The 24,876-nt window shown below is 36.8% G+C and overlaps 1 protein-coding gene across 11 annotated transcripts in view; it reads right to left on the reverse strand.

Moving 5' to 3' along the window:
- MYO3B (myosin IIIB) overlaps positions 1-24,876 on the reverse strand; it is a 207,619-nt gene that overhangs the window by 84,432 nt on the left and 98,311 nt on the right. For 6 of the 11 annotated variants that reach the window (XR_003554319.2, XM_027786370.2, XM_027786367.2 and 3 more), the window contains 13 exons: positions 23,265-23,361; positions 22,250-22,366; positions 21,268-21,372; positions 18,458-18,541; positions 17,576-17,778; positions 17,112-17,210; positions 16,415-16,529; positions 15,901-16,027; positions 15,546-15,756; positions 14,295-14,442; positions 13,898-14,051; positions 11,822-11,910; positions 10,170-10,299 (listed from right to left, as the gene is read on the reverse strand). Coding sequence is in view for 7 of the 11 variants with exons in the window: in XM_027786370.2 (XP_027642171.2) it covers positions 10,170-10,299; positions 11,822-11,910; positions 13,898-14,051; positions 14,295-14,442; positions 15,546-15,756; positions 15,901-16,027; positions 16,415-16,529; positions 17,112-17,210; positions 17,576-17,778; positions 18,458-18,541; positions 21,268-21,372; positions 22,250-22,366; positions 23,265-23,361 (1,679 nt within the window). In the remaining 4 variants the exon portion in view is untranslated. Of the gene's footprint in view, positions 1-10,169; positions 10,300-11,821; positions 11,911-13,897; positions 14,052-14,294; positions 14,443-15,545; positions 15,757-15,900; positions 16,028-16,414; positions 16,530-17,111; positions 17,211-17,571; positions 17,779-18,457; positions 18,542-21,267; positions 21,373-22,249; positions 22,367-23,264; positions 23,362-24,876 lie in introns of those variants that run through there. The other 5 variants (XR_008748564.1, XR_008748563.1, XM_055812970.1 and 2 more) reach the window with 4 other exon arrangements.

Here is a 24,876-nt window from a genome sequence, read left to right on the forward strand (position 1 = left end):
TTACATCAAGCTTTGATACAACATTTAGTTTGCGAAGTGCAAATGACTTAGAGAGAAAAAGCCTAATGACAATGTCACCTTACTATACAGCTGTAGCAGGGATATTACTATCATATAGAGGGCACAGTACAAGCTCTTTCCTTGTCCTCATATGTTTTATTAATTTCTTTCATGCTTCTGGTTCAGATAGAGAGGGGTTACTTGAAACACCATGTAGATACAGTATAATATGGTCAGAAATGCGACAATGCATTCAGATTTCATTGACACAACTTCTAATTACAGCTAAGCACTTGCACTCCAGAAGAGGTACAGAGTCAGACAATGTCTTTGACATACACAGATTCTTCTCTGTCTTTCCTTTCAGTATATTTTATCTAGCCTAAGGAAGTCAACTGCTTATCTCCATAATGCATTTTCGTCTTCTGCTACTGTAAGACTAAGCTTCTCTTAGCTCGACTATAAATGAATACATGTACTTTTTTATTGGGTACTAATTTGAATCTGGTCACTGACTATCAAAACTCTATTCTTTTGGGTCACTGAAGTCATTTAAGCTAATCTTGTATAATAAAAAGCCACAAATCCAATTTTCTCATATACAACACATTCTACATAAGAATATATTTACAAAAATACTGTCTGTAGAATGCAACTATCAATATAGACACATTTCCACTGCTGCTTATTCTGAAAAGACAATAATTTCCTATTCAGAATAAGTAAATAAAAAAAAATGAGAAATAGTATTTCCAAAATCAGATCCATATTACAAAACAGAATCTGATAACCACAAAAGCCTTAGGAACAGTGAGGCCCACCTGGGAATAACCTAATTATGAGTAATTGTTTCAGAATCAAAAAAGATGCACTTTTTGCCCCAGATCATTTGAAATGAAAAATCCATGCCATAGTGAAGTGACAAATTCTGTTCCTGATCCTCAATTAGACTAAAGGTTTCTTCAGTCTTATTAGCATGAAGTGGACGCAGATCATATTTACAAATACTTAAAAGCTTTACATTGCTAGACTGTGACTGGAGAACCTGAGTGTAAATTCAGTGCTGCTATGCTTTCTACTGCACACATTGCAGCAATTCAGTGGTCACTTTCCACATTAGTAAGGCACACACTGGCAAATACACACTATGATGCTCACAGCAACAATTAAACTTTGCTTATAAGCATCATTGTGGCTGTGTTTAAATACTGTTTTAACACAGTAGGTTAGTAGACTTCTTGTAGAATGCAAGGGAAGAAAGACACTGACAGCTGCTGAGATGAAATGAAGGTCAAACTGCCTACTATATTCTCAGATATGTAAATGTATGATCTCAGTAAGAAAGGTCTTATTTTTTACCCTTACCTAGTAAAGAACAGATTATGGTGTATAGAAAGTTAGTGGTAGTGCCCAAGATATTTTAAAAACACCACCTTGACTATTAATGGCTACTTCAGGCAACGTGCCCGATTTTCCAGCTAAATTCAACCAGACATGTAGCCATCTACTCAATTGGGAGCGTGTTCACTGAAATGCAGATATTTCCTGAAATATCACAGGCACGTATGTGATCAGAGGATACACAAGCAAACCTTACGTGATTCTCAGAACATCATAGTCCCATGACGTAACCAAAGTTACAGACAGCAGGCAAAGCATATATGCTATAGCCTGATCCTGTTGACAGACAGGTTACCAGGCTCAGGACAAGGGAGGGTCACATGGTTCTGGAAAAGAGGGCAGCAGAGGGGGAGTGGATTGCCTGCTGGACAAACTATCTGTCCACAGCCCAGTGGGCATAGGTTGGGAAGCATTAGTCCAAACACAGAACTAATGATAGGAGTAGCACACTAAGTACAGCTGAGAGCTAACTATCTGCATCTAGAGAAAAATGAAAAAAATGAAAAACTGTTTGTAAAAAGCAATTAGAACTTACAGTACAAAAAATGCTGGAGTTTTCTACTGTTTGATGCCCAGCATTTTCTTTAGTCGGGTCTGTAGCCTGACTAGCTGGAGACTTGACTAACTTGCTGGAGACTGACTGACAGGCTAGCTGCAGCCTGATCTGGACAGTCTCCCAGCTGCTGAATTACAGAACGAAGTGGCTCAGGTTTTTATGATTTATACATTGTCAGAAGACACAGGACTTTCTTTCAGACACAGTTCTTAGCAACTTCCATCCACATCTTTGGCAGTGTACAATTTGATGCTGTTTTATGTAATCACCTCGGGGCAACAAACCTTGTAATCTCTGGGGACCAGCAGACACTACAGAATGCTGCAGTCTTTGCTGTCAGCAAAGTACCTCACCATCGACACGAGGTTTTCTACTGCCCCAGCAGATTGCCCTGGTTCCTGTACCACATCTGTAACTCAGATTAGAAGAAAACTACAGAGGTGTATTTTCTGTGAAGACTTCATTGTTGAGGCATTCTCCATTCATTTTCAGTAGCCAGAATCTCTTTATTCTAATTACTTCTATTCAGGAGAGACAAGAAGTTTATTTATTCTTCCAGAGTTATGTGGAAGAATACTTCTAACAATTGAAAGCATGGTTACCACACATGCTAATTCAGCTCTGGCCTCCTTCATTGTTTTATGTAATTGACATCCTTTCTCGTGCATGTTATGTAAGATATTCTCCCCCTGCAACGATATATGCTTTATCTAGAAAAATAAAATTTGATTATGAAGAACAGGGTAGTTATTCTCGGTATTTTATCTATGCACCCACACCAACATGAAACAACAGCAAGCATTCTGGTAGCTTACACCTTAGCACCTTGTCTCTGACAATCTCAGGACTGTCCTCAAACACTAATTAAGCTTCACCATATTCAGTTTAACCTGAGGCCAAAAAAATTTTCTACCAGAACAGTGAACAAACAGGAAACCCGGAAGAAGCCAAGAATTGTGATTTCCAGTCCACTGTTTCTATTTCCAGAGTATGTTCCCTCTTTATACAATGTATAAAATATTTTATGGTATATATTTCATCACTTAAGACCTGCTGCTGAAGTTGCTCCATACATACACAGTCTGATCAAAATCTGACTAAATCCAGTGAAGGTTCCCAATGAATTAGTGGCAAAAATTCAGGTATAAAGATGTCACTGAAAGCACATGGAATAACATGGAGGAACATTTTCTCTGACCTCACTATGACTGTCTTCTGAGCTGTCTTTTAAAAGTCTTACTTTAGGACAAAACATGGTTACAGAACTTTCTGAAAGTCCCAGGCATCACCATTTTTGAAATCTAGGCATTAATGATGTTGACTACTGATTTAATCAAGTCTCAAAGGCTTCTTAGCTGAACGTTTGCTCCTCTAGATCTCAGCAGTTCCATGTATTATCACAGGGAGCACAAAATAATTTATTTCTGCGGTAATTCAAAACATTAATCTCATTTATATTTGTATCTCCACATTTAATGAAACAAGTATCTGTTCATACAAGTACCCACAAATGCATTTTCTGTCTTTGACACACGCTGTGACCTGCTGCGCAGGCAGTTCAGTCACAGACTCTCCTACATCAAGCCCTCAGGTCAGAATAAGTGAGAAAAAGTCAAATAATAAGAGAAAAGATAAGGCTGGTTTAGTAAAGTACTGACCTTTACAGTTTGTTGTTGGGTAAAAGAATAAAGAAAATGGATAAAAGTACAAAATCATGGTAAGACAGCACACTCAGTACAAAATACTCTGAAACAAATACACAAAATCCAGCACAGACTCAGAGATTTGTTTTCCACCAACTACATTCATCTTAGATACATTAACCCCTAAATCAATTATTTTGAAAGAGTAAGAAATATAAGTACATTCTTTGAAAAGGACAAACCAAAAAACATTATGGATATTCAAACCAGTAAGGTTATCTGAATATTTAATAAACCTATCTGCTCTACAAACTCACTAGTAAATTTAAAAATAATTGCTCTTCTAGGATTTGATCTTGAGAGCTACTGAATGCTTCCAATGATGTACTGAGCATCCTTGACAGTTTGTCCTTAGAGCGCATAGTGCCTGTAGAAACTGCCTAGTAAACTACTCATTAAAACTACTGTAAAATGCTCTCTGAATATGTCTCTATTTAAATTCTGTATATGCTGCACAGTGAGATCCCACAGTCTACTAGTTCATATTAAAAACAGTAACATCTTCTGTATAATACGTTTTCTGTTTCCTCAATATCAACACACTTTGAATTTAATTAGTATACAATGAAGTGTTAAGATTAATTATTATTCACTACTGTGAGATAAAGTTCATTATAGAATTGAGAAGTTAGGCTAGAAACACGAAAATTGAGAAGATATCTCCTCTCTTCTGAGAGAAAGGGAAAGAAAAATTATCATCAAGAATTGTTCTACAGAGAACGGCCTGTTATGAATCCAATCAGTAAGCTCATCAAGATCTGTTCTTAAAGTTGCTCACTTGCACTTTTTTTAGGGTTCAATTTGCAAGCACTTGGAGAAAAAAAACCCTATGCCCTTTACCCATTTTCAGTACAATTTAATCTGTGAAGTCTCATTAAAAACCGTGGACTTTTGCTTGGGCAACACCCTATACCAAACATAAACGTGATACATCTAACTTGACACTTCTCAGCTGTTGTTCTTACTGCCATGAGCAATTCCACACTTTATAGGGAGTTATTCTCAACATTAAGTAACTGTTATATCTTATACAAAGCTTTAGCAGGACTGAGATCTTAACTTTGATCTGATAGATGGTTCTGTTTCTAAATTAATTCCATTATTAGGGCTACTTAGGGCATGCTTTGGATCCTACTGCTAGCAAGTCTTGTGAGTATCTGTACGCTGCATTTGGCCTATGACAGAAAACCTTAGGATATGAAGAAAAAGAAACACTGAACTGTAAAATGCTCAAGTGAAAAACTAAATAAAAAGCAATCCAACACTCTACCTCTCAAACTCAGTTAAGCTACATTTAATTTAGTTTACTGATGTCCCACATCTGCAACCCAGGAAAGTTCACAATTGTTACGTTGCACAGCTGTGGTTTAAAGCCTCTCTCTGCACACAACACTAGCAGCAAACCAAAAACAATTAACTTTTATATGCTTTTAACATATGGGCCAGTTAGAAGTAGGAAAGCCTCTGCGTCCCAAGTGAAAATATATAGCTTCCACTAACTCGACCAAAATTCTTACAAAATATAAATTCTGATTCATCTTTAAGTAGAGGAAATTGTAATTACAATGGCTTTGTATCCAATTCATTTGACTTAAGAGTGCCTGCAGTTACCTCTTAGAGCTGAAAATACTAACACAAAAGTACCATTATAAAAATATTTTGTTGTAAGGTAAGTTAGTAAAATTTAAGATGTATTTGAGTCTTTTGCTCTATTGTGATGTGTGGAATGAAGAGAAAAAAATCTGCTAAACCCAAATGGAGACATGCTAGATTTCTGGCACTACTTAATGCTAGAGGAAGGGCTTGTGCTCAATAGGAGTGACAAACATGACAGGTCAAATCAGGGTTACACTGAAAACAATGGCAAAGCGTCTACAATTTCAACTGGCCAAGATTTCACTCTGTGCCCAGTAGTATCTGTTCATGGGACTGAAATGCAAGAAAATCCAATTGTTTCCGTCAGTTTCTGACTCTTCATGAGGAATCAGCTGCTACCAAAGTTACAGCCAAATTAGTATTGAGACAGTACTCTTGGCACCAAGTTCTTTAAAGTGATATTGCAAAAGGCCCTAATTCTTGTGTATTTTAGTCTGCATAACAAAAGCCCCAAACATTTTTTTCATGTTCTCTCTCACCACCTGCTCCATTAGTTGTTTGGTTTGGTTTTGCTTTTTTTTAACATGAGACATACATTGTTTATCATTACTTTTGCCTGAGGGCTGTAAACAGGGCTGGAGACTCAAAGGCACAAAGAACACAGATTAAAAATCAATACTGAGGAGAGCAAATGACCTTTAGCCACGCTAATTAGAATTAATTTGTTTTTGAAAAAATCTATTTTTGTCCTATTTTGGAAAAAAAATATCCCTTGTTAAAACATCACTATCCTAACTCTTCAGCAAAGGCTGTGAAAACTTTCATCCCAGTTCTCTTTGACAGATTATGCTCAAATATCTAGGCACCATGAAACATGAGTGTTTATTAACAACAGATCATATATTGATAGTATTTCACTCTGAATGTGTGAACAATATCCAATGCTACCAAAATTATTAGACATAAATTAAAAATGTCTTAATTTAGACAAAATAAAGACATTATTACATGATGTCGCTGTAGCAGAATGGTACTCAGCTCTGTATTTATTCTATGCGGCCGAGCCCAGCCCCTACAGATCCTCAGAGCTAGGACATGGAAGTTTCCCAGCATCCCTCCTCTGGTGGTGGGAAGGCTGGAGGATTTCCCCTTCCCTCCCTCCAGGGGGGCAACTCTCCCCCCTCTCTCCAGTGAGGACCTAAGGCAGAGGAAGCAACCCTGACAAAAGCTCTAAAGGTCTGCAAGTCACAGGAGGGGAAAAACTCTGCAGAGATTGTGTTTCAAGAGTAGATAATCATGTACTGCAGCTTTTCTGAGGTGAAGCCCCTCTGGCACACCTCCCTGTCCCACCAGCATAATCTGGTCAGCTGGGGAACACAAGGTAAGAGAGAGGAAAGCAGAAGAAGGAGCTGCAGTCTCAAAAAGCTCCAGTGGTGCTTTGCCCAAGCAGTCTGATAGTACCACCACTTAAAGGTGATGCCGCAAAAATTCTTGAATATCAGGACAGTGAGTCAAATGGTCTGACTCCTCACTGATACCAGTAGTGAACGTAACAAGGCTCTCCTTAATTTTGCCAGTTAAAGCCCTCTTCTCTTACAAGGGGACTCTATTTTCTAGATCACATGATTCCTTTTCTCTCTGATGCTTTGGCTGCAACAGTGATAAACTAAAACTAGAGTCAAACAGGAATGCATTACATCTGAATGGGAACAAGCATATTCAACCAGAGTAGTGGCAGCATTTTTTAAAATGCTCTACTTCTCTCTTGTATTTGGAGTAAACCTATTTTAATTCCAGAATATACAGAATTCTCAGCACAAGAAGCTGTGTCTGTAGAAAAAAGTGACAAATATGGAAGCAATTGGGAGAACTGGTAGGTTAAACAAGAATATCTTCATTCAGTTTTAAGGTTAAAGGTCCCTAGAAAGTGCAGATTCCAAAACATGCCAAACATGCCTAAGTTTCCACTGGAAGATGACAAAACATGCAATACACAGTACAAAACCAGTGCCAGAATGTTTAAGTTCTGGTGCCTCATATCAGTAGTTGTGCACTCTTTTAACTATAAATTACTATTACAAATGTATAATTAATGTCCTGCTGTTAATTTCTGGCCCTTCAAAGTACACATTCTGCTACTGTGAAATAGAAGCATTTGTTAAGAGGGGATAAGTGTATTTGATAAATTACAGGGATTAACATGATCTTAAATTAGTAAAAGAATTCAGTCTTTTTCATATTTATTTTCTTGCTGCTGCTCAGTTTTTGACAGCAGAAGACAGGACAGATATAAATATACTTCAAACAGAGGATCTTCTTAGGGTGGGAAAGGCATCTTTTTGTTCTTACTGGTGTTTAAGAACTACATTTTCAGTAATTGTGAGACCCATGTTACCAGTCTCAGATTCCCTCTTGCTTCTGGGATAGCACCACCTAGTGACTATCGCACATACTGAGATTACTGCCTGGCAAAAACCACCTACGCTGCAAATTCCAGAGCTAGTTGCAAGCAGATGTGAGAATGTGCTGTCACTCATCTTCAAACAAAACACCAGAGATACTGGCAGAAGGCTCATTTCAAGTCAGAGTTACCTGGAAAGATGCAATGTGGCTTCCGTGTAAATTATTAACTTTCACATCAGTTAGTAGTCGACAAAAAGGTGGAGAAAATTGTATCAAGTTTATGAATCTTAAACTGCATTTTTTCTGGTTGGCTTAGGAATGAAGCACATGTTGGGTGGAGGGAAAAGGGCTAAAAGGCAAGGACAGAGTATGATGGGACATTTACAGAGTCACTATTCTTTTGTTTACAAAAGCCTCTTTGTAGAAAGTTAAGAGAATAGCATTATCTTTCTTCACTGAGCAGAGATGAAGCGGTATTGCCAGCGATACCTTCTGTTCTCAGCCAAACCTTTCATTTATCTTGCAAGCTGCCAAAACTAAACCTGGCAACAATCTGATTTTAGAACACAGAGGCCCCAACACAGGATGTGAGTGCCAATTACATTAGACAGCTGGAAAAAATAGAGCAAAATCACAAAGACTTTTAAAAAATAAAAATGACATACGGGTTTTAAACTATTCTTGTAACGCCATGCACAGGAGCATATGCACAACAATTTTTTTAACAGGATTTCCTGTACCAACTAGACAAATACAGACGATGCTCAACTTGCTGTGTGCTCTTCATGGAAAGGTAAATGCTCTGTAACGGGAGGCAGAAAGCACGCCATTCATGTAAATAGGAAACAAGGAAGGAATGTAAGAGGCAAAACAAAACAGTGGAAAGTCATCAAAATTGTAACTGTAAATTACTGCAATGAGAAGTATCTTCTTATTGAACCTTCTATGCACCTTGGGCAAATACTGAAATTCAGTGCTGCTGCCACTGAAAATATCTCTAAAAAGCCAGAGGAAGATGAGTTTGTATGAAAGCATCAGCATTCTGATTTAAAAATAACGATAAAACAAAAAGTGTAATATTTACAATAATTGGGACTGATAACTGGGGCAGAGCATCTAATCTGTTTCATGTTGACAATAGCTCCAAGGTATAAAATGGCTAGTAAAGAGGGGTGTAGAGGCACATTTGACCAGATGCGAGCTTTCTTTTTTGCTTTGCTTGATCTATCCAACATGAGCAAAAGAGTCTTTTTTACCAGTTTAATGTGGACTCAAATGTCAGAAATAGACACAAAGATTCTTTGTTCCCCACTTGGGCACAAACCAATTCTACTTCATCTTAAACTATATCCCCCTTCACCTAAGTTCGTCATAGCTGAGAGGCAGATACCTCATTGGATCCTCACCACTCAGGGATCTCTAAAGGTGTAATTTGAAGGGGGGTAATCCAAAGCCTTCTAATTACAGGAAAAGAACAGAGACATTGCAACAGGAATCTATCCTATATAGAATACAAACAGATATTTTTTTTATCAGTTTTGCTTATGCAAAGAAGGCTCCAATACACATCTGTCTCCAGATGATTTTTTTCTACATAGAAATCTCAAGAGATGTTAAAGGCATCATCAGAGGCTATGAACAGACTACTGAGGGTCCAGAAATCCCAGACAGAGCTGCTGCACAGGCAGAGAATTGCATATACACTCCATGTACAATAAGCCTACAGAGTGTACACTTAATTGTACTTAAACATACAAGAACCTCTTTGCATATGTCATACCAGATCACAAGAATTTTGCTATCTAATGTGTATTTAGATTATTATTTAGCATTGCAACTTTTCCTTAATTATTATGAAAAAGATACTTTAGAAATGTAGAAAGTACTGAGAGATGTGTACATTTGTTGGCTTGTCTGCGTGTATAGTGCATCATTTGTATAGGTTACTGGTATTCTGGCATCTATTCATGTCTATTCATGGAGTAATCAAACTTCATCTTGCTGCTTTATTTAGCTATAGATCTATGCACTTTAATGTAAGTCATAGCTTTAAGTAATTCTAGCAGATTAGTATGTGTTCTTTACAATTTGTAAGAAACTTTATGTATTGCATCAGTGCATCTAAATAGATGGGTATTACCTCAAAACAACTCTACATTACACGTGAACTGTAAGGCACGGTACACAAGACTTTGTCAGCTGAGGACTGATCATTAACACCCAAGAAACTCCCATATTCTCATGCTACTCTGAGAACGAGTTCTTGCCCTGCAAGTCAGATAATCTCGCGTTCTCTGGGGTGAGGGATGAATCTTGCTGCTTGGATTTTTTAGAATTCATGTCCACATGTTTAAAAATAAATATGACTGTAACATTTCAGATATCTAGGAAACTTTAAACAGCAGAGCTGAAAAAGAAAAATAAAAAAAATTGTCCAGAAACAATTAAGAGTTTTAGAGGAGCAGGTAGCTGAAGAGACTGCAATGTTAGCAAAGCTGTGCAGAAAATACCTGTTTTTGTTAATGGGCTAGAGAACAGCTGCTGAAGAAGTTTGTTCTCGGAGGTGCGCAACACCACCACTATGTCAGCAGGAAGAGTGTCTCTGTTCTTCTCAAGGAATGCACTGGCATCATATAATACCTAGCATGGGAAACATAAAAGTTGCCAAAACAGCTACCCAAAACCTACTATGTTCTTTAAAATGTGAACAGTCAAGATGACTAAATAGACCAGTTAGTTTGGAGCTGACAAGCCAATGAATTATCTGCAAATGACTTAAAATGGTACAGTTACAGCAGTGTCTTCAGAATGTGAACTGGCTATAAACAGCACCTATACTCATAGCATGTCACTGCACATCCAATTAGGTTAAATGGCTTAAATGATTTTGTATTATGCTTTCTCACATCAAACCAGGGTACGCATGATGAGTAGAACAGGTACCTCATTAAAGCTTAAGTTGACAATTTACATGTGAAATAAGAAATGATTCTCAGGTGTCATCGTTTATTTGTTGTCTGCATCAACCTTGTGATCTCTAACTACACCTGTTGGAGGAACAGGAATAAGTTGCATATCTAGGTCCATTAAAATAGGCTTCTCACTGTTCAAAAATGACAGCGGGAAAACAAAACATTCCTTTATTTCAATTATTTTAATTGGTTTTATTTGGAATTACAGCCTGGTTAATGTATTCATATAAGAATCAGTTACTTTTGCTTAACTTGTTTTCATTTTTTTAAATTACAGTAGTGTTTTAGACCTGGTTTTTTACCACTAACACTATTCCTCTCTAACCTAATTCCACTGGAGTCCATTAGTTTACACAGAAACTGAAAGTTTTTCTGTAATAGACAGCTGGTCAGTAGTATTTTCATGACTTGGCCACTTGGGGTAGGAAGAATTTACTAAACTTGTGTGAGATTTTACAGTTCTTCTTAACAAGCCAGAAAGCTGAACAAAGTTTACTAGAACCTATCTTAAAATTTTGGAGTCTTATAATGAGCCAAACATGAGACTTTATCGTTAACTAAATAAAACATGGGTATTTTCTTTCAATTTTGCTTAGAAACAAAAACTTGGACCTGAAATTACAAGCAAAACTCATGTTATGCAAAACAACTGGTCCCTTATTCCCCATATAAAATAATACATGAACTGCTGAGAACAAAAGATATTAGGTGCTATGGAGTACAAGAAAATATTGCTGTTAGCTAGCTCCAGCCTTTCCAGTGTTCTTTGTAGCATTTTAAATTCTATTACAGATGTTGTTTTACATTGCATTTTATCCATATACTTATGTTCACTCACACACAGAACTACTGTGGCATTCACACGGCGTTAACAATCACATAGCGTGTTCTGGCTCCAGAGAGCTGCTCCTTTAAAATTATTGTAGTAATGGTGTTTCTGGTGTCAGATTTATTTCAGGATAAAAGATGGTTACTGTCTACACAGCTTGTGAAAGAGCCCTAAGGATAAGTTCTAAAATGGACTACTGCACATGAACATTTTATCATAGATTCTATGTTTCTGCACAATTTATCATTTTGTCTCTTAAAATGAGAAAAAAAACCCACAAACATTAAGCAGAAACTTTGGATATAACAAATAATGACTACACGACTGTTATTTGAACTAAATAAAAATCACATGACCTTACCTTTCCAGCATAGTGCTGAATACCAAAGGACAGTTCTACTCCTTTTGGTCTCCAAAAATATTTGCATCGTAAGTTATCTTCAAATTTATCTAGACATTGAGAAGAGACATTGATATAAGTGACTTAGAGTGACTAAGTAAAATCTTCATCCTCATTAGGGACAGTTTGCTGCTCAAGAAGCCAGAACTACAATAAACACATATATTACCACATTGCTCAGAAATAGCTGTGTGCCAGCTTCTCTGTGCTTTCTTCCAAGCTGCCACTTCTGCATGGAACAGCTTATTCTAAACTAGCCTGGGAAGACTGTCTTTCAAATCCCACTGTTTGTGGATAGTTTTGTGCATTTGTGCATGGAAAGCTATCAAGTAAGGGGGCCAATAAGAGGGTGTGATGAGTTCTCACATTTTGCTATGAATTTGCTTACATGTATATATGGGGTTGGAGTGGGTTTATTTCAATTAAGTACATTCAAAGCTGTGTGTATATCCTGCTGGCTTAAATGCCCATTATTTGTATTTACCCTATCTTGCTTTCCCCATTCATTTAACTCTATGCATCATGTTTTAAGTATGTGATAATGTCTTCAAGCTGGGACCACCTCTCATTTACCTTTGGACTCCTACAGAAAAAGAGACTTCTATCTAAAATCTCTTCTAAAGAGGCTTTCTGTTTCCCATTACTACCTCTAAAGAGCTGACAGGAAAAGAAACATCATTTTGTAAGAAAAATGTCTTTTATGCCCTGCGATATTTTGTATGCTCTCTAATATTTTGTAATTAAATCAGTGCTGATACTGTAAAACTTGCTATTGTATTTTTCATCTGAACAAGCAACTAGAGACCTGAGGCCAGAATCAACAGATAAAATTCTTTGTCATGTTGTGTAGGTCAGAAAATATTATCAAAACTTTTTTCTAATGTTAGAACCCATTAATATATTGTATTAGGTTTTTCTTTCTATTAATGTTTAATCAGGTCTCTATTTAAAGCAAAAAGAACTAAGTTTGGAATTTAAGGGGGGGGGGGCGGGTGGGAGGGTGGTGGAATTAATGATTGTCTGGCACAGCTGGAGAGGGCAAAATACCCCACTTTGCTGTCTCCTTGAGGGATCCTGCTGTACTGTGTACAGATCAGCAGTAAGAATGATTGACACTGGACCAAGGAAAGCGCCTCTGTGGAAGCCTAAATTCAATATTCAGTATTAACTGATTTATAGGACCCACAGAGAGGCACATAGCTTTAGTACAGAAATGAGGACTGGAAGAAACCATAGTACTTATTCTATCTGTGACCTAAATTTAACTTTCAATTCAGCCTAGTAGAGTGAGAAGTCTTGTAGATATATTGTGCAATTTAACAGGCAGCCGTTATTTCTCTCTGACTAACAGTTTGAGTTTCTGCTGCACATTCCATTGAAGGAACTGAAACTCCCTGTTTCATATTGCAGGGAAAAACATAGCTCTATTAAATAAAAGCAAGACAACAGTTTTAAACATGGCATGTGCTGCACATTTTAAAGTTGGCACCAAGATTTGTTAAAATATATGTAAAATATGCATAAAGGAGGGGAAATATTCAGCCAGATGGCACACCAGAAATAGCACACACTTTCTATTTATGATGAGATAATCTGGAGTGAAGCAGTATTTTCTAATTGGATAAACATGGGCCTAGGAGCCTGGGAGATCTAAATTTTACTCTCAACACTAATTCTGCTCACAGGGTGGTCCTAGATACAAGATTCTACTATTTCTCAGCCTTCCCTTCAATAAATGGGGATAAATGCTGCTCAATGTACTTTACATATAGGGACAAAACACAGGTTATTTCCTTGTAACACTAGAAAGACAATAAGCCCTTGACACCTAACATGTAAGGTAACTTTTGCAATACAAAACCCCAGAAAACACTAAGAAAAGAAAAATTAAGAAGCATAATGAAAATTATACTTAAAATGTCAAATGATATGGCACAACCTCAGCAGGACAACTAGGCTAGTAAAAATTTACTCAGGATGTCATTCCACCCTCTCAAAATATATTTGTTATTCCCCAGGAGTTTTGTTTGCACATACCAACTAAAGTTAGGTCTGTTGCCTGAGGAAATCTACTTTCTTCATCTAGTAGAGACAGGAGACCCATAGGTTTCTGGAGGAACATATCTAGAAGTGGACGGTTGTCCTCATACTCCACTGTAGTAGCATCAATTCCCTCACTCTGATATTCCATCTACAAAGTCACCAGCACAAATTTAATACTGAACCAGTAAAAGCAACATCATTAGTAGGACGCTTATGATGCCCAGCAATACTCTATAGGTCCCAGCAACACTGTTCACAAAACTTCAACTGAAAGATGTCATTATCTTGCATTTAAATCACATACCCACTTCATAGTTTATAATGTACTCCTGAATATGATCTATGGTTCAGGATGGCTGATTCAACTAGAGCTCATCAGAGTTGAAGTTACCTGCTCAAGTGCAAAGATATGTTGATTGAAATAAAACTGGATCTGTTCATTAGCAATATTTATGCACAGCTGTTCAAAGGAATTTCTTGCGAAGTTCTCAAATCCGAATATGTCTAGTATCCCAACATTCATCCCATTTTCAGCATTGCTGCATATGAAATACAAACAAAATTCATCATGGGCAACATCAAGTTAAAATGGTAAGTAAGATTGCATAATTGATCCAATCTGTTGCAAAAAAAAGAGAGGAGAAAAAGTGTGTTTGAAGCTAAGGCAACTTGTGCATTTGTTCATCATCATTAACACTTTTGTTTCCCACTTGCTTCTTGCAAATTTCCATGAAGAAGGCAGGAGAATCATAGGTACATAGTAACAAGACACTTAGCAGCCATATTAAAACAAGTGGTTTCAATAGGCAGACTCCAAATAAAATCTATTGGCTGCTCTTCCAGGTGGACAAAAGGGGTCAAGCTTTAACATTATGTTTTTGCTATACTCAGTCAGAACAACAATTACCAAGTCTGTTGCTGCTGCAAGCTGGACTGTGAAAAGCCCATGTGCTAGCTCAAGTATAGTCATACTACAGTCACCACTAGAACTGCAAGTATGGGTGAGGATGTGTCTGTATAATATAGTGAAGTGCCAAGTACAGATCTCGGATCAGAGGCATTTTCCTATCACCTAAGGGGTTTTCTTGTTTCTAAAAATATCTGCATCTGCTCGAAAAGTCCAAAGCAGCCAGATCAGTACCAGGCAATGAAATTATAAGGATGCACAATGTGAACACTTCTGTAATTAGGAAAAATTAAAAAATCATCACTTACATCTCAAGTAGCAGCACAATAATAATCCAAGATCTGTATTTATTACTAACTTACAAAAGCAGAAGGACTGTAAAGGACTGTGAATACATACTACAGTTTTTCAGTGTACTCTAATTATTTACCAGCCTTCAGTATGATTTTAATGTTCACTACATAGGACGCATCTTTTTAAAGAACTGCACAGCAGTTTAACCACCCAATTTCCATTGACTTCAGTAGCTAAATTCCACACAGCTTTTTGAAAATGCTGGGGTTAATGTCCTGGAAACAGAATTCAGTGTCACAGCATGAAAGCCATTTTGAAGCCTTAGCCAAAATAAACCCAGCACCCTTTCTGGTAAATCGAAAATATACAAAAATATACAAACGGATGAACTCAAAGACACATGCACAGTAAGTACACACGATTCAGTGATGTGTAACTTGCCATATATTTTTATCTGGCTGGAGCAGCGTATTAATACGATTTACGATCCAGCTGAAGAGCCGGCCATAAAGTGCTTTAGACATGGCATCTCGCACGTCAGCTGCTTTGTCCACAGTGTTTGTTCGGATAATAGTCTCCCCTCGTGTTACAACACAGTGGGAGGTTAGGGCCTCTTGAAGTTCTTCTGACCCAATACTTAGTAGTGCAGCAGCTAAAAGACAGTGGAAAAAAGATACATGACTGTGATTATGCAGTGGAAATCACCAGCATTGCTCAACTGTTACCACGAGTTAGAGATTCCCACAAATACAGTCAAATCGCATTTACCGAACTGACAACGTTAAAATGTATTTACCATTATCTAAGGCTTCTGGATTGGGAACCTCACTTTTATCTGTTTGGTGTTGAGAAGAAATGGCAGCAAACTCAATATTTCCAGTATTTAAGATTCCAGTCAGAATTCTGTACACTGAGTACACTTCCTGTAAAAGATGACAAGAAGCAATTTTAAAGAATCTAATTAGGTATGTAGATCATATTTAGGCTATGAAAGAAAAAGGTAGGCACTGGAATGGCTATTAAAGCTTGTAGCTTGCTCTAAGACCAAGTTCTACAAATTCAAGCAAGCTCCTACTGACACAGAAAAGAGTGTGATACATAATTGTGAGTGGACTTGCCTGAGTACCAGCTGAGACCTCAGGCTGGTCTCGGCTTCCAAGTGTGTGGTTATGCTTTCACAGTTCACTTCTGTCATAAGAGAGATTCTGTGGCACATGTGTGTACCCACAAAACCATATGGCAGCCTGAGCACAGGCAGCACTGGAGGTGTTTTTTATAAAGGTCAATGGTTTAACAGCTGGATCTCTTACCTCATCAGTGAATCCTATAATTCTAAAGCAATGCTGAATCGCTTCAAATTGTCTTCCATAGGAATCTTTAGTAACAATATCATGCATTACTCTTCCAGTTTCATTATCTATGTATCTAAATAGAGTGGGAGAAAGAAAGCACCATACTAGCAGATATGCCAGTACAACCTTCAGTGATTTCAGTGCAAGTACCTCAGTAACTAGAAAGAACATTTATTTCAATATCTTCCAATTATATAATTTGGTGCTAATTCATAAGAAGTTTTTGCTTCTGTTGTGCTAACTTTGCTTATTCTTTTTTAAGATCTGTTTTAGCGTTAACAACATTTCAAACACATCCCCATACCCAATACAGATCAGACGCACCCAAAGTATAAACACTTAAACACAACTCCAAAGCACCTTCTGGGTTCTTACTGAAGCATTACAGTAAGAAATCATAAGGTGATTGTCTGGATTTGAAAGTATGACAGAGTATCAAGCTTGATTTTTCCTCCTCTTTTTAAACAGTTCAAGTTCTCAAACAAATACAAATAATATAATGCCTTATTGTCCATCCTCTTCTTTGCTTGGGCGAATTAAAAAAGATCCTTAAGGGATGGAGAAGGATTAAGAGATTTTAAGGCATCATACTGAAAGCAAGAGCTGATCAATAGCTAATTACAACAAGCAGTTAAAACAAGCAAGCGATAGTTACCTAGGAGGCTTTTTATCAGGAAGTCTATATTCAGAAAGTTTCTTCTGATGATAAAGGCCAGCATAAATATAATAAAATATATGGAAATTTTTCTCTCCCCTGGAAAAAAACATATCTATTTAAAGCACATATGCTTATTCGTGTGTCATCTTGTACAATGTAAAAGTAGAAGTTCTTATCATAAGCTCACTGAAGTAGGTAGCAAATCTCCCACTTGTTTTAATGGTGTAGGATCAGCAACTGCAAACACAGAAAACCCAGCCAACCACAATATTTCTCCAAAGAATGAAGCAGCTCTGGCTTCCGCTCCAAACGAACCAAACTGACTATTCTTGCTATCATAGTACTGTATCAGTGATCACAGCTTTAGCAGAAGACACAAAAGCATTTAAAAATAAAGAATTTTGGAGAACTGAATTTAAACTTTATATAAATGTGAAAGGACAGACAATTAATATACCTACACAGCTTGTTTTATGACCCGTGATTTTTCAAGTAGATATTCAGAAATCTTTGCCCCCATTACGGCTCCTGTGGGTGTAAACATCATTTCCAGATATTTTCCAAAGCGACTTGAGTTGTCATTGATGGCAGTGCAGGCATTCCCAAATGCTTCAACCAGAGGATTCACCTGAAGAATTTTCTCACGCAAAGCACGGTTATTTGCCTTGATGAAACAGATAAAAGATCAGAAGGATCATTAAAAGTATATAATGCTTACCCACAATCCAATTCTTGCTTCAGAAGCATAGCATCCCTTTCTCATGCTTGTATGGACTAAGATACTGTGTTAACCTTTCTACTTATTCAAAACCAGGACCAACAAATTGATGAGGAATTCTCCCACAGGTAGGAAAAAACAGATTATTCTTTCCCTGCAATTGTTCTGCCTCTGAGGTGTCATATAATCGGAGTACCAAAACATCAAAAACTAAACCTATCTACTTAAGGTTAACCTTACACACTTGATTTTCCCATCACTTTGCACAACAGCATCACTTACAACATATGATGTATAAGAGCTTCTAAAATTATAGCCATGGCAAGATCTTCATTCGTTATTGTACAAAAGAACAACAGTATATGTGATAAACACTGTAGATAACTACAGGCACTGAACACTCAGGATCTGGCACTTTCTCTTTAAAAAAATACTGAATGGCTTGGTGTTGGTCATAATCTTATTATCTTCATTCAATACTCTCACATACATGATTACTCCATCTCTAACTCAAGCAAGACAATTCACATGAACAGCTTTAAGTATTGAAAATTAAATAAAGTGGTAATTGGGGGTTGGGTTGGGAGGATTTGTTCATAGTTTTACATGATAGACTAAGAAATACCTTTCCCAAGAAGGTCAAATGTTGGACGATCAGATGGGCACTTTCTGTCTTTCCGGCACCACTTTCCCCACTGATGATAATGCACTGAACACACAAGCCAAAACAGTTAAAGTTCACAGCTCACCACATGGTCAATTTCAGCTATATACTCTTATCTGTTATTTAATGCTTAGTACCAAGTCTAAAAAATACTTCAAGGGTCAACTCCCTCAACTCCATTCTGAAAGGAAAGATAAGCAAAGGCTCAGTGTAATAATTTATTCCCTGGATTACTAAAATGAGTCTTATAATGCCTGATAGCAATGTGCATATGTGTGAAGCAGTGATTGAATTTCTAAGGGCTAAGACACATAAACAAGTGACCATGTCTACAGGCTAACACATGCTATGCACATATGCAGCTTGTTTAAAATGCTTAAAACTCCAAAACCTGCCATAATTCAGTTGACGTGACATAATTCAACAGTGCATCTAAGCTCACTGCATTGACTTCATATGAATTAACATGAAACACAGGGTAAAGCTGTATTCAATACACTGACCAAAAGTCTGCTCGTGACTTTAAAAATAATCTTAAATAATTGCTGCTGCATAGAGAGGTTACTCTGTAGGTGATGCTGATACTGAAGCTGGAACAGAAAACTAGCATCTAAACATTTCAGAAAAATATGCATCTGTTCATTGGATAATTCTGGGAGAACGTATCCATCTTCTTTCCGAGTCAGCAGTCCTTAACACATGGTATTTTATAGGCTTTCCGAATGGCTTCCAGACTCAGGGATTAGCTAGAATAGTCTAAATCACTTGGTATTCTCTCTGCTGTTAGGCTTCATGGACAAGAAGCAGAAAGTCAGTACACCTTGAAGGCCAGTTCACACCTGAACACTCAAGCGTGAACACTTAAGGTCATAGCAAGTAAGAATTCTAACAGCGTTTATTATTTTCCCATTTTTTCACATTGTCTACAGATCACCAGTACATTAGTCTACTTCAGGTACAGTATCAACGACATATAATTAAAATGTTAACACTGAGCAGTTGGATAGATTCATGTGGTTTTATGCAAACACCTGAAAATTATTTGCACCACACTGTGAACCTACAAGATTCTTGGCTGGGAGAAGATACAAGGTCCTAAAATACTTGATGCAATGACACTCATATAGAACTGAGCTTTGTGAAAAGGTCTGAAAGATGTAGCATTTCTTTGGTGCTGTCTTGTGGCATCTGATAGCAGGTGCACAGATTGACTCTATATAATGTGTATAATATGATATTTGCATCTCATTTATTTCCTTATTGTTGGGTATTTTTGTTCTTCTTGGAAACAGATAACTCGATGGATTTACAGGGTTATGATAACTAACTTAGTGGTCTTTGTGTGCAAAGAAAGAAGTTGTGTGCAATAGTTTATACAGTTAAAATCCACAAATTCTTCTAGAACTCCTAAAACTCTTGTAGACTTGGCCAGAGCTTGACCTTAGCTTCACGAGTATTTAGACCTGGAGTCAATTTTCAGGCTTCACAGGAAAATACATGGGAAAGCTCAATGGATAAAATAGAATCAATTTTTAATCTGGTTACAGTATTTATCTAATGCACCTTTACCTGAAGAACCAACATAACGTTAGCCAGGTAATACAAACAGACATGCGCCTGTAATCCTTTGCAAACAGAAAATAAGAAACTGATTTAGATCTAAATGCAAATTACTTCTTAAACAGGTATAAAAGTCACAGTATTAAAGATGTACAAGGTTAGCCTGACAGGCTTTTGTCAAAACTATTTTTTTCCCCAGCTAAGGTCTCACATAACTTATTCTACAAGAATACTTGTTTTCTTTAATGCCTCCAATCAAAGAGCATATAAGTCATTAAAAAAGTACTAGCCATCTCAGGTCACTGTACTTCCACATACTCAGTAGAACTTTTTTCTTCACCTTCAGTGTCCCTTTTATTTGTTGTCTTTGCTTGATGTTTTCTAATTGCAGTTTTTTTATTATTTTATTCTGCTTTTTGATTTTAAAAAAGCATTTTCTATGAATTATTGTGTGATGTGCTGGGTAAAATCAGGAGGATTTTATAAATAAAAATAATTATTAGCCCTCAACATTCATATACGTACCACATGTAAAATTAGAAAGACTACAAAGTTACAATCTTGATAATGCAATAAAAAGAAATCTAGCTTCTACAGCATGGTATTTCATTCTCATTAAAAACATTGCTATATAATTGGATTTGTGTTCTTATTACATTTATATTAGACCTATCCTTAATATATTTTACTAAAAAAATTAATTAATTGTTCCTATTTTTTGTGACTTGTAGTTAAAGGAATCGATTATCCACTGCTCGATAAAGTCTTCATGCAATGAAAAGTCATTCAAACTCTGTTAATCTGCTATGGCACTGAGACCCTCCTATCTTACACAGGTGTAAATTATTACAATACCTAGTGCAAGACAAGCTGGAATCAAAAGTGTGCAGCAACAATCTGCAGCTGGTGTCAACTGCTAGGACTTCATGGGTGTCCAGGAAACCACATTGGTCAGGTAACCCTACCATCTTATCTGAACTTTTAGTCTCTTTTATGCCACTGTGTTCTCTTCAGAATTCCCAAACGTGACTAGATTTCTACTCTGGTTTTCCTGATGCAGGAAAAAAAGGCTTACAGAAAAAAATTCCTGAAGTACAATATAACAGAACATTAGCTGTACATAGCAGCATATGATTAATATGTAGCATATTAATGTAGCATAGCAGCAGTATGATTAATATGAGATCTCAAACAAAAGAACAGATTCTTACCTGATCTTTGCTGAATGTAACCATACTTTGGTAGGCAGCATCCGCAGAGGCAAATATGTGGGGGGGGTTTGATGAACGCTTCACACCATGGTAAAGCTTGGAGAACTACATTTAAAAAAGAACACACATAGTAAAAATACAAAACTTAGCTATAGAATTAAGAACTGAAAAGAGGATAGTGACTATCTTCTGCCTGTTCAACAGAAGGTAGTTGCCTGTTTTACCACAGAATTTCCACTGAATCGCCTGGAAGAAATGTGTTAATTCTTTGCTCGGTCCAACTTCCAGATTACAAATTCCAACAACTAAAATGCACTCCAACATTTCCCACACTAGACACTAAAGAGAACTGTATCACAAGGAACTGAATTTCAAACACAAACATTCAACCAAGGAAATACCCAACCTATAGAAAAAAAACCTTAAAAGATAACAGTGAATCTGAAATCTGGCCCCTCTACCTGCAATTTGCCTACCAATTTAGGCATCCATGGATACTAAGATTTATGCCTCCACCTCTTTGTACTTGTAGGGAATTATGCTGCCTCTATCTTTACAGCGTTTGATTCACTTGTTCCTTTTAAGCAGCAGCTGATGGCACAGGACATGTAATTACCCAATAGTTAGAGCAATTCTTCAGGAAGCAACAGCCGCAGCATAAGGAGGTTCATATAACCATCTCCTTTTTCCCAGAAAAAAGCACTAAATGCCAGACAAGATGCACAGCTGTGGCTGGGGTAACCTTCATCCCTCACGTGGAATTTGTGCCACAAAGCAGAAAGGAATGAAATCAAATGATGAGACCAAATTAAAAAAAAAAAAAAAGAAAAAAAAAAGGAAAATATTTATAGCCACAAATTTCTGGAAGAAGAAAAGGCTGGGCTTTAGTCTGTGCTCTCAGGTTTCAACATCACTTAAGTATTTTAGCCAGTGGTGGTAATATAAAATCTGAGTGTACTGTCCACAGCTTGGAATCTCTTACCTGGGGAGAATAAATGCTGAGATTCTGGAAGGGGTTTAAGGCTATTAAAATGTCTCCAACATAAGTATAAATTTGTAAGTCAGCATAGCGTTTCTGCAGCTGATGAATAATTGTATCCTGAGAAGATTACAAAAAGTTTGATAGTTAAATGGTATTTTCCCAGTTAGGAAGATTTTTGTAAATATACTGAGAATACTGATTAAGAAATACTTATTATAAGTGTTACTAATTATTTTTCAAATGCCAACACCATAAAACCAAACAAATATTTTCAAAATCCTTGCTAATGCCATAGAACTGTTAAATGGCAACTCCTATTCCCAGACTGGTACATATTTTTATACCAGCCTAAGAAGCAGGTTGAAGAGAAACCTTCTGAAGAGAAAATGGCCATGCACATTATTTTTGCACTTCATAGTACATTTCCATTTAATTTTTTATTTGACCATGAAACAAGGATAATAATTTTTCAAGGATTAAATTTTAAGTGGTTGTAAGAGACTGTTTTAAACAGGACACTAGCACAATTTAGTAGGATGGTTTTTTCTTGCTGGCATGCAATTTAAGGATCATCAAAACAAAAATTTATAGATATTCTGCATATAGGTGATATAGTGAAATATGCAACTGATATTGTTTTATCACTTTTTATCAAGAAGCTGTAGATACTGTATTACTCCATATACATTCATCAATTTTAGGAAAAATCACTTAAATCTACATCCTCATGACTAAACTTCACATTTTAAGAAACTCACAAAATAATTTAAACTAGCATCACTCATAATTAAATTCTTCAGCATAATAGGATTCACTGCTACTGCTTTTATGTCACTATATAGAATATTAATGAAGTGATGATAGCAAATCAGTCACGTGACAATTCCTTTGCCGTGGTGAGACAAAAGCTTGCAAGAAGGAACTCTTCTTATTCTGTTAAAAGAAGCCTAAAAAGCAGAAACAGGCATAAAGTGAGGCACAATTGTCAGAAACTGCTACTCAGACAGTACAGTACCTCATCTAGAACTTCTAGATTTACCAGATCGTCATCTAGAGAGTATTTATCAGCTTCATCCACATGGTAAGGTCTTCTAGTATGTATTCGTTCATGCCTAGAAGTTTGTTAGTAGAGCACGAGTGTTATAAAACTGTATCAAAGACAGCAGACACTAAGAGGCAACGGGAAGTCATGGGTGAGTGTTTTTGTCATGCGGAAAACATAGACACACTCCTTGAAATACATATTTTTGCTTGAAATATCTCTTATAAAAGCAATGGGTCAGCTTGCTGTCCAGTGTAATATCTATTTTCTCTTTCACAATATATAACCCTATCTATTTATCAGTGCTCAGATTAGAAGATTTATCTGTAGACTTACTACTCTCCACTCACACAGTATAAAAGAATTATCCCTCTCTTCCCTTCCCTTCTCGCTCTAAGTGAATAAACTACCACTCTGTTTAATTAAATCTTTCCCCCCACATACTCAACCTATAGTATTGTCATCTAACGAACTTACAAGAAGCAACAAGTAGTATAAAATACTTCTGTTACCTTGGTGTATGCCAAAGTGCCACCTCAGATGACCCTAGATCTGGCCCAAAACAACATTTTTGAACCACAGCTGCCATCAGACTCTAAATTGTATGGATGTTCACTCAGCTTGTCCTCAGAAATTTAAGCCACACGGCAGAGACAAACTGTCACATAACCCCTTTATAATCAGATTACACTGAAAGAATCTTTGAAAATGCTGTGTATATGTTTTTAAACAACACATCTAGTTGAAACAGGGACAAATCAAGAGACTGTAGTATGTCTTCTGCCAAGGGGGTGAAATATGAATGCTGTAAGCACAACTGGGCTTTTCTTTACAACAAATATAATCAAAGCATAGTAGAAGGACACCCACCGAGATACAGTCTGCATCCTGCTGGGTAACACTCAGCATTGAGCCTCAATGACAGTCCTTGACAGACTGTTTCTGTATTGGTTGCCATGTAGAAAGTAGGAATCACATGATCACACATACCAAAACAATGCTAATATTATATCAAGCACTAACAGAATGGTACTGTGACTTGGCAGGAAACACTGTTTATCTATAGTGATGAAGGTTAACATGAAGATGTAGCAGGTCTTTTTTTCTTTAATCATATCTTCATATAGTCATGGAATCCTGTTTCAAAAATGAGCATTGAGGCTTTTGCTTTTTTTCTCTTTATGTACATCTCTACACTTGAAGCCAGTCAGCTTTCATTCAGTAAAAAGAATGCTGTCATATCCAAGAGCCATTATATATTATATCATCAGAAGAATTACTGCATGGCAACCCTCTAACAAAGAGGAAGGAAGAGTGTTAGCTAAGAGTACAGCTTCACTGATATTTGTGAAACACATTTAATGTTTCTGATTTTTTTATGTCTGTTTTTATTCATTTCCCTTATTTACTTTTGTCTTCTCAATGAGTCCTGGAAAACTATTCTGTAATGGTTTATTTGAATTGTAACTAAATAAAACCGCAAACTGTTTTGTCAGTTATGAAATAAAATAGTGGGAACATAGCAGGTTTCACTGGCAGTCTCACTTACATTTTATATCCTACATTCCCAGAGAAGATAATCTGC

The sequence above is a fragment of the Falco peregrinus genome, chromosome 8 (assembly GCF_023634155.1).
Source record: "Falco peregrinus isolate bFalPer1 chromosome 8, bFalPer1.pri, whole genome shotgun sequence".
Taxonomy (NCBI): domain Eukaryota; kingdom Metazoa; phylum Chordata; class Aves; order Falconiformes; family Falconidae; genus Falco; species Falco peregrinus.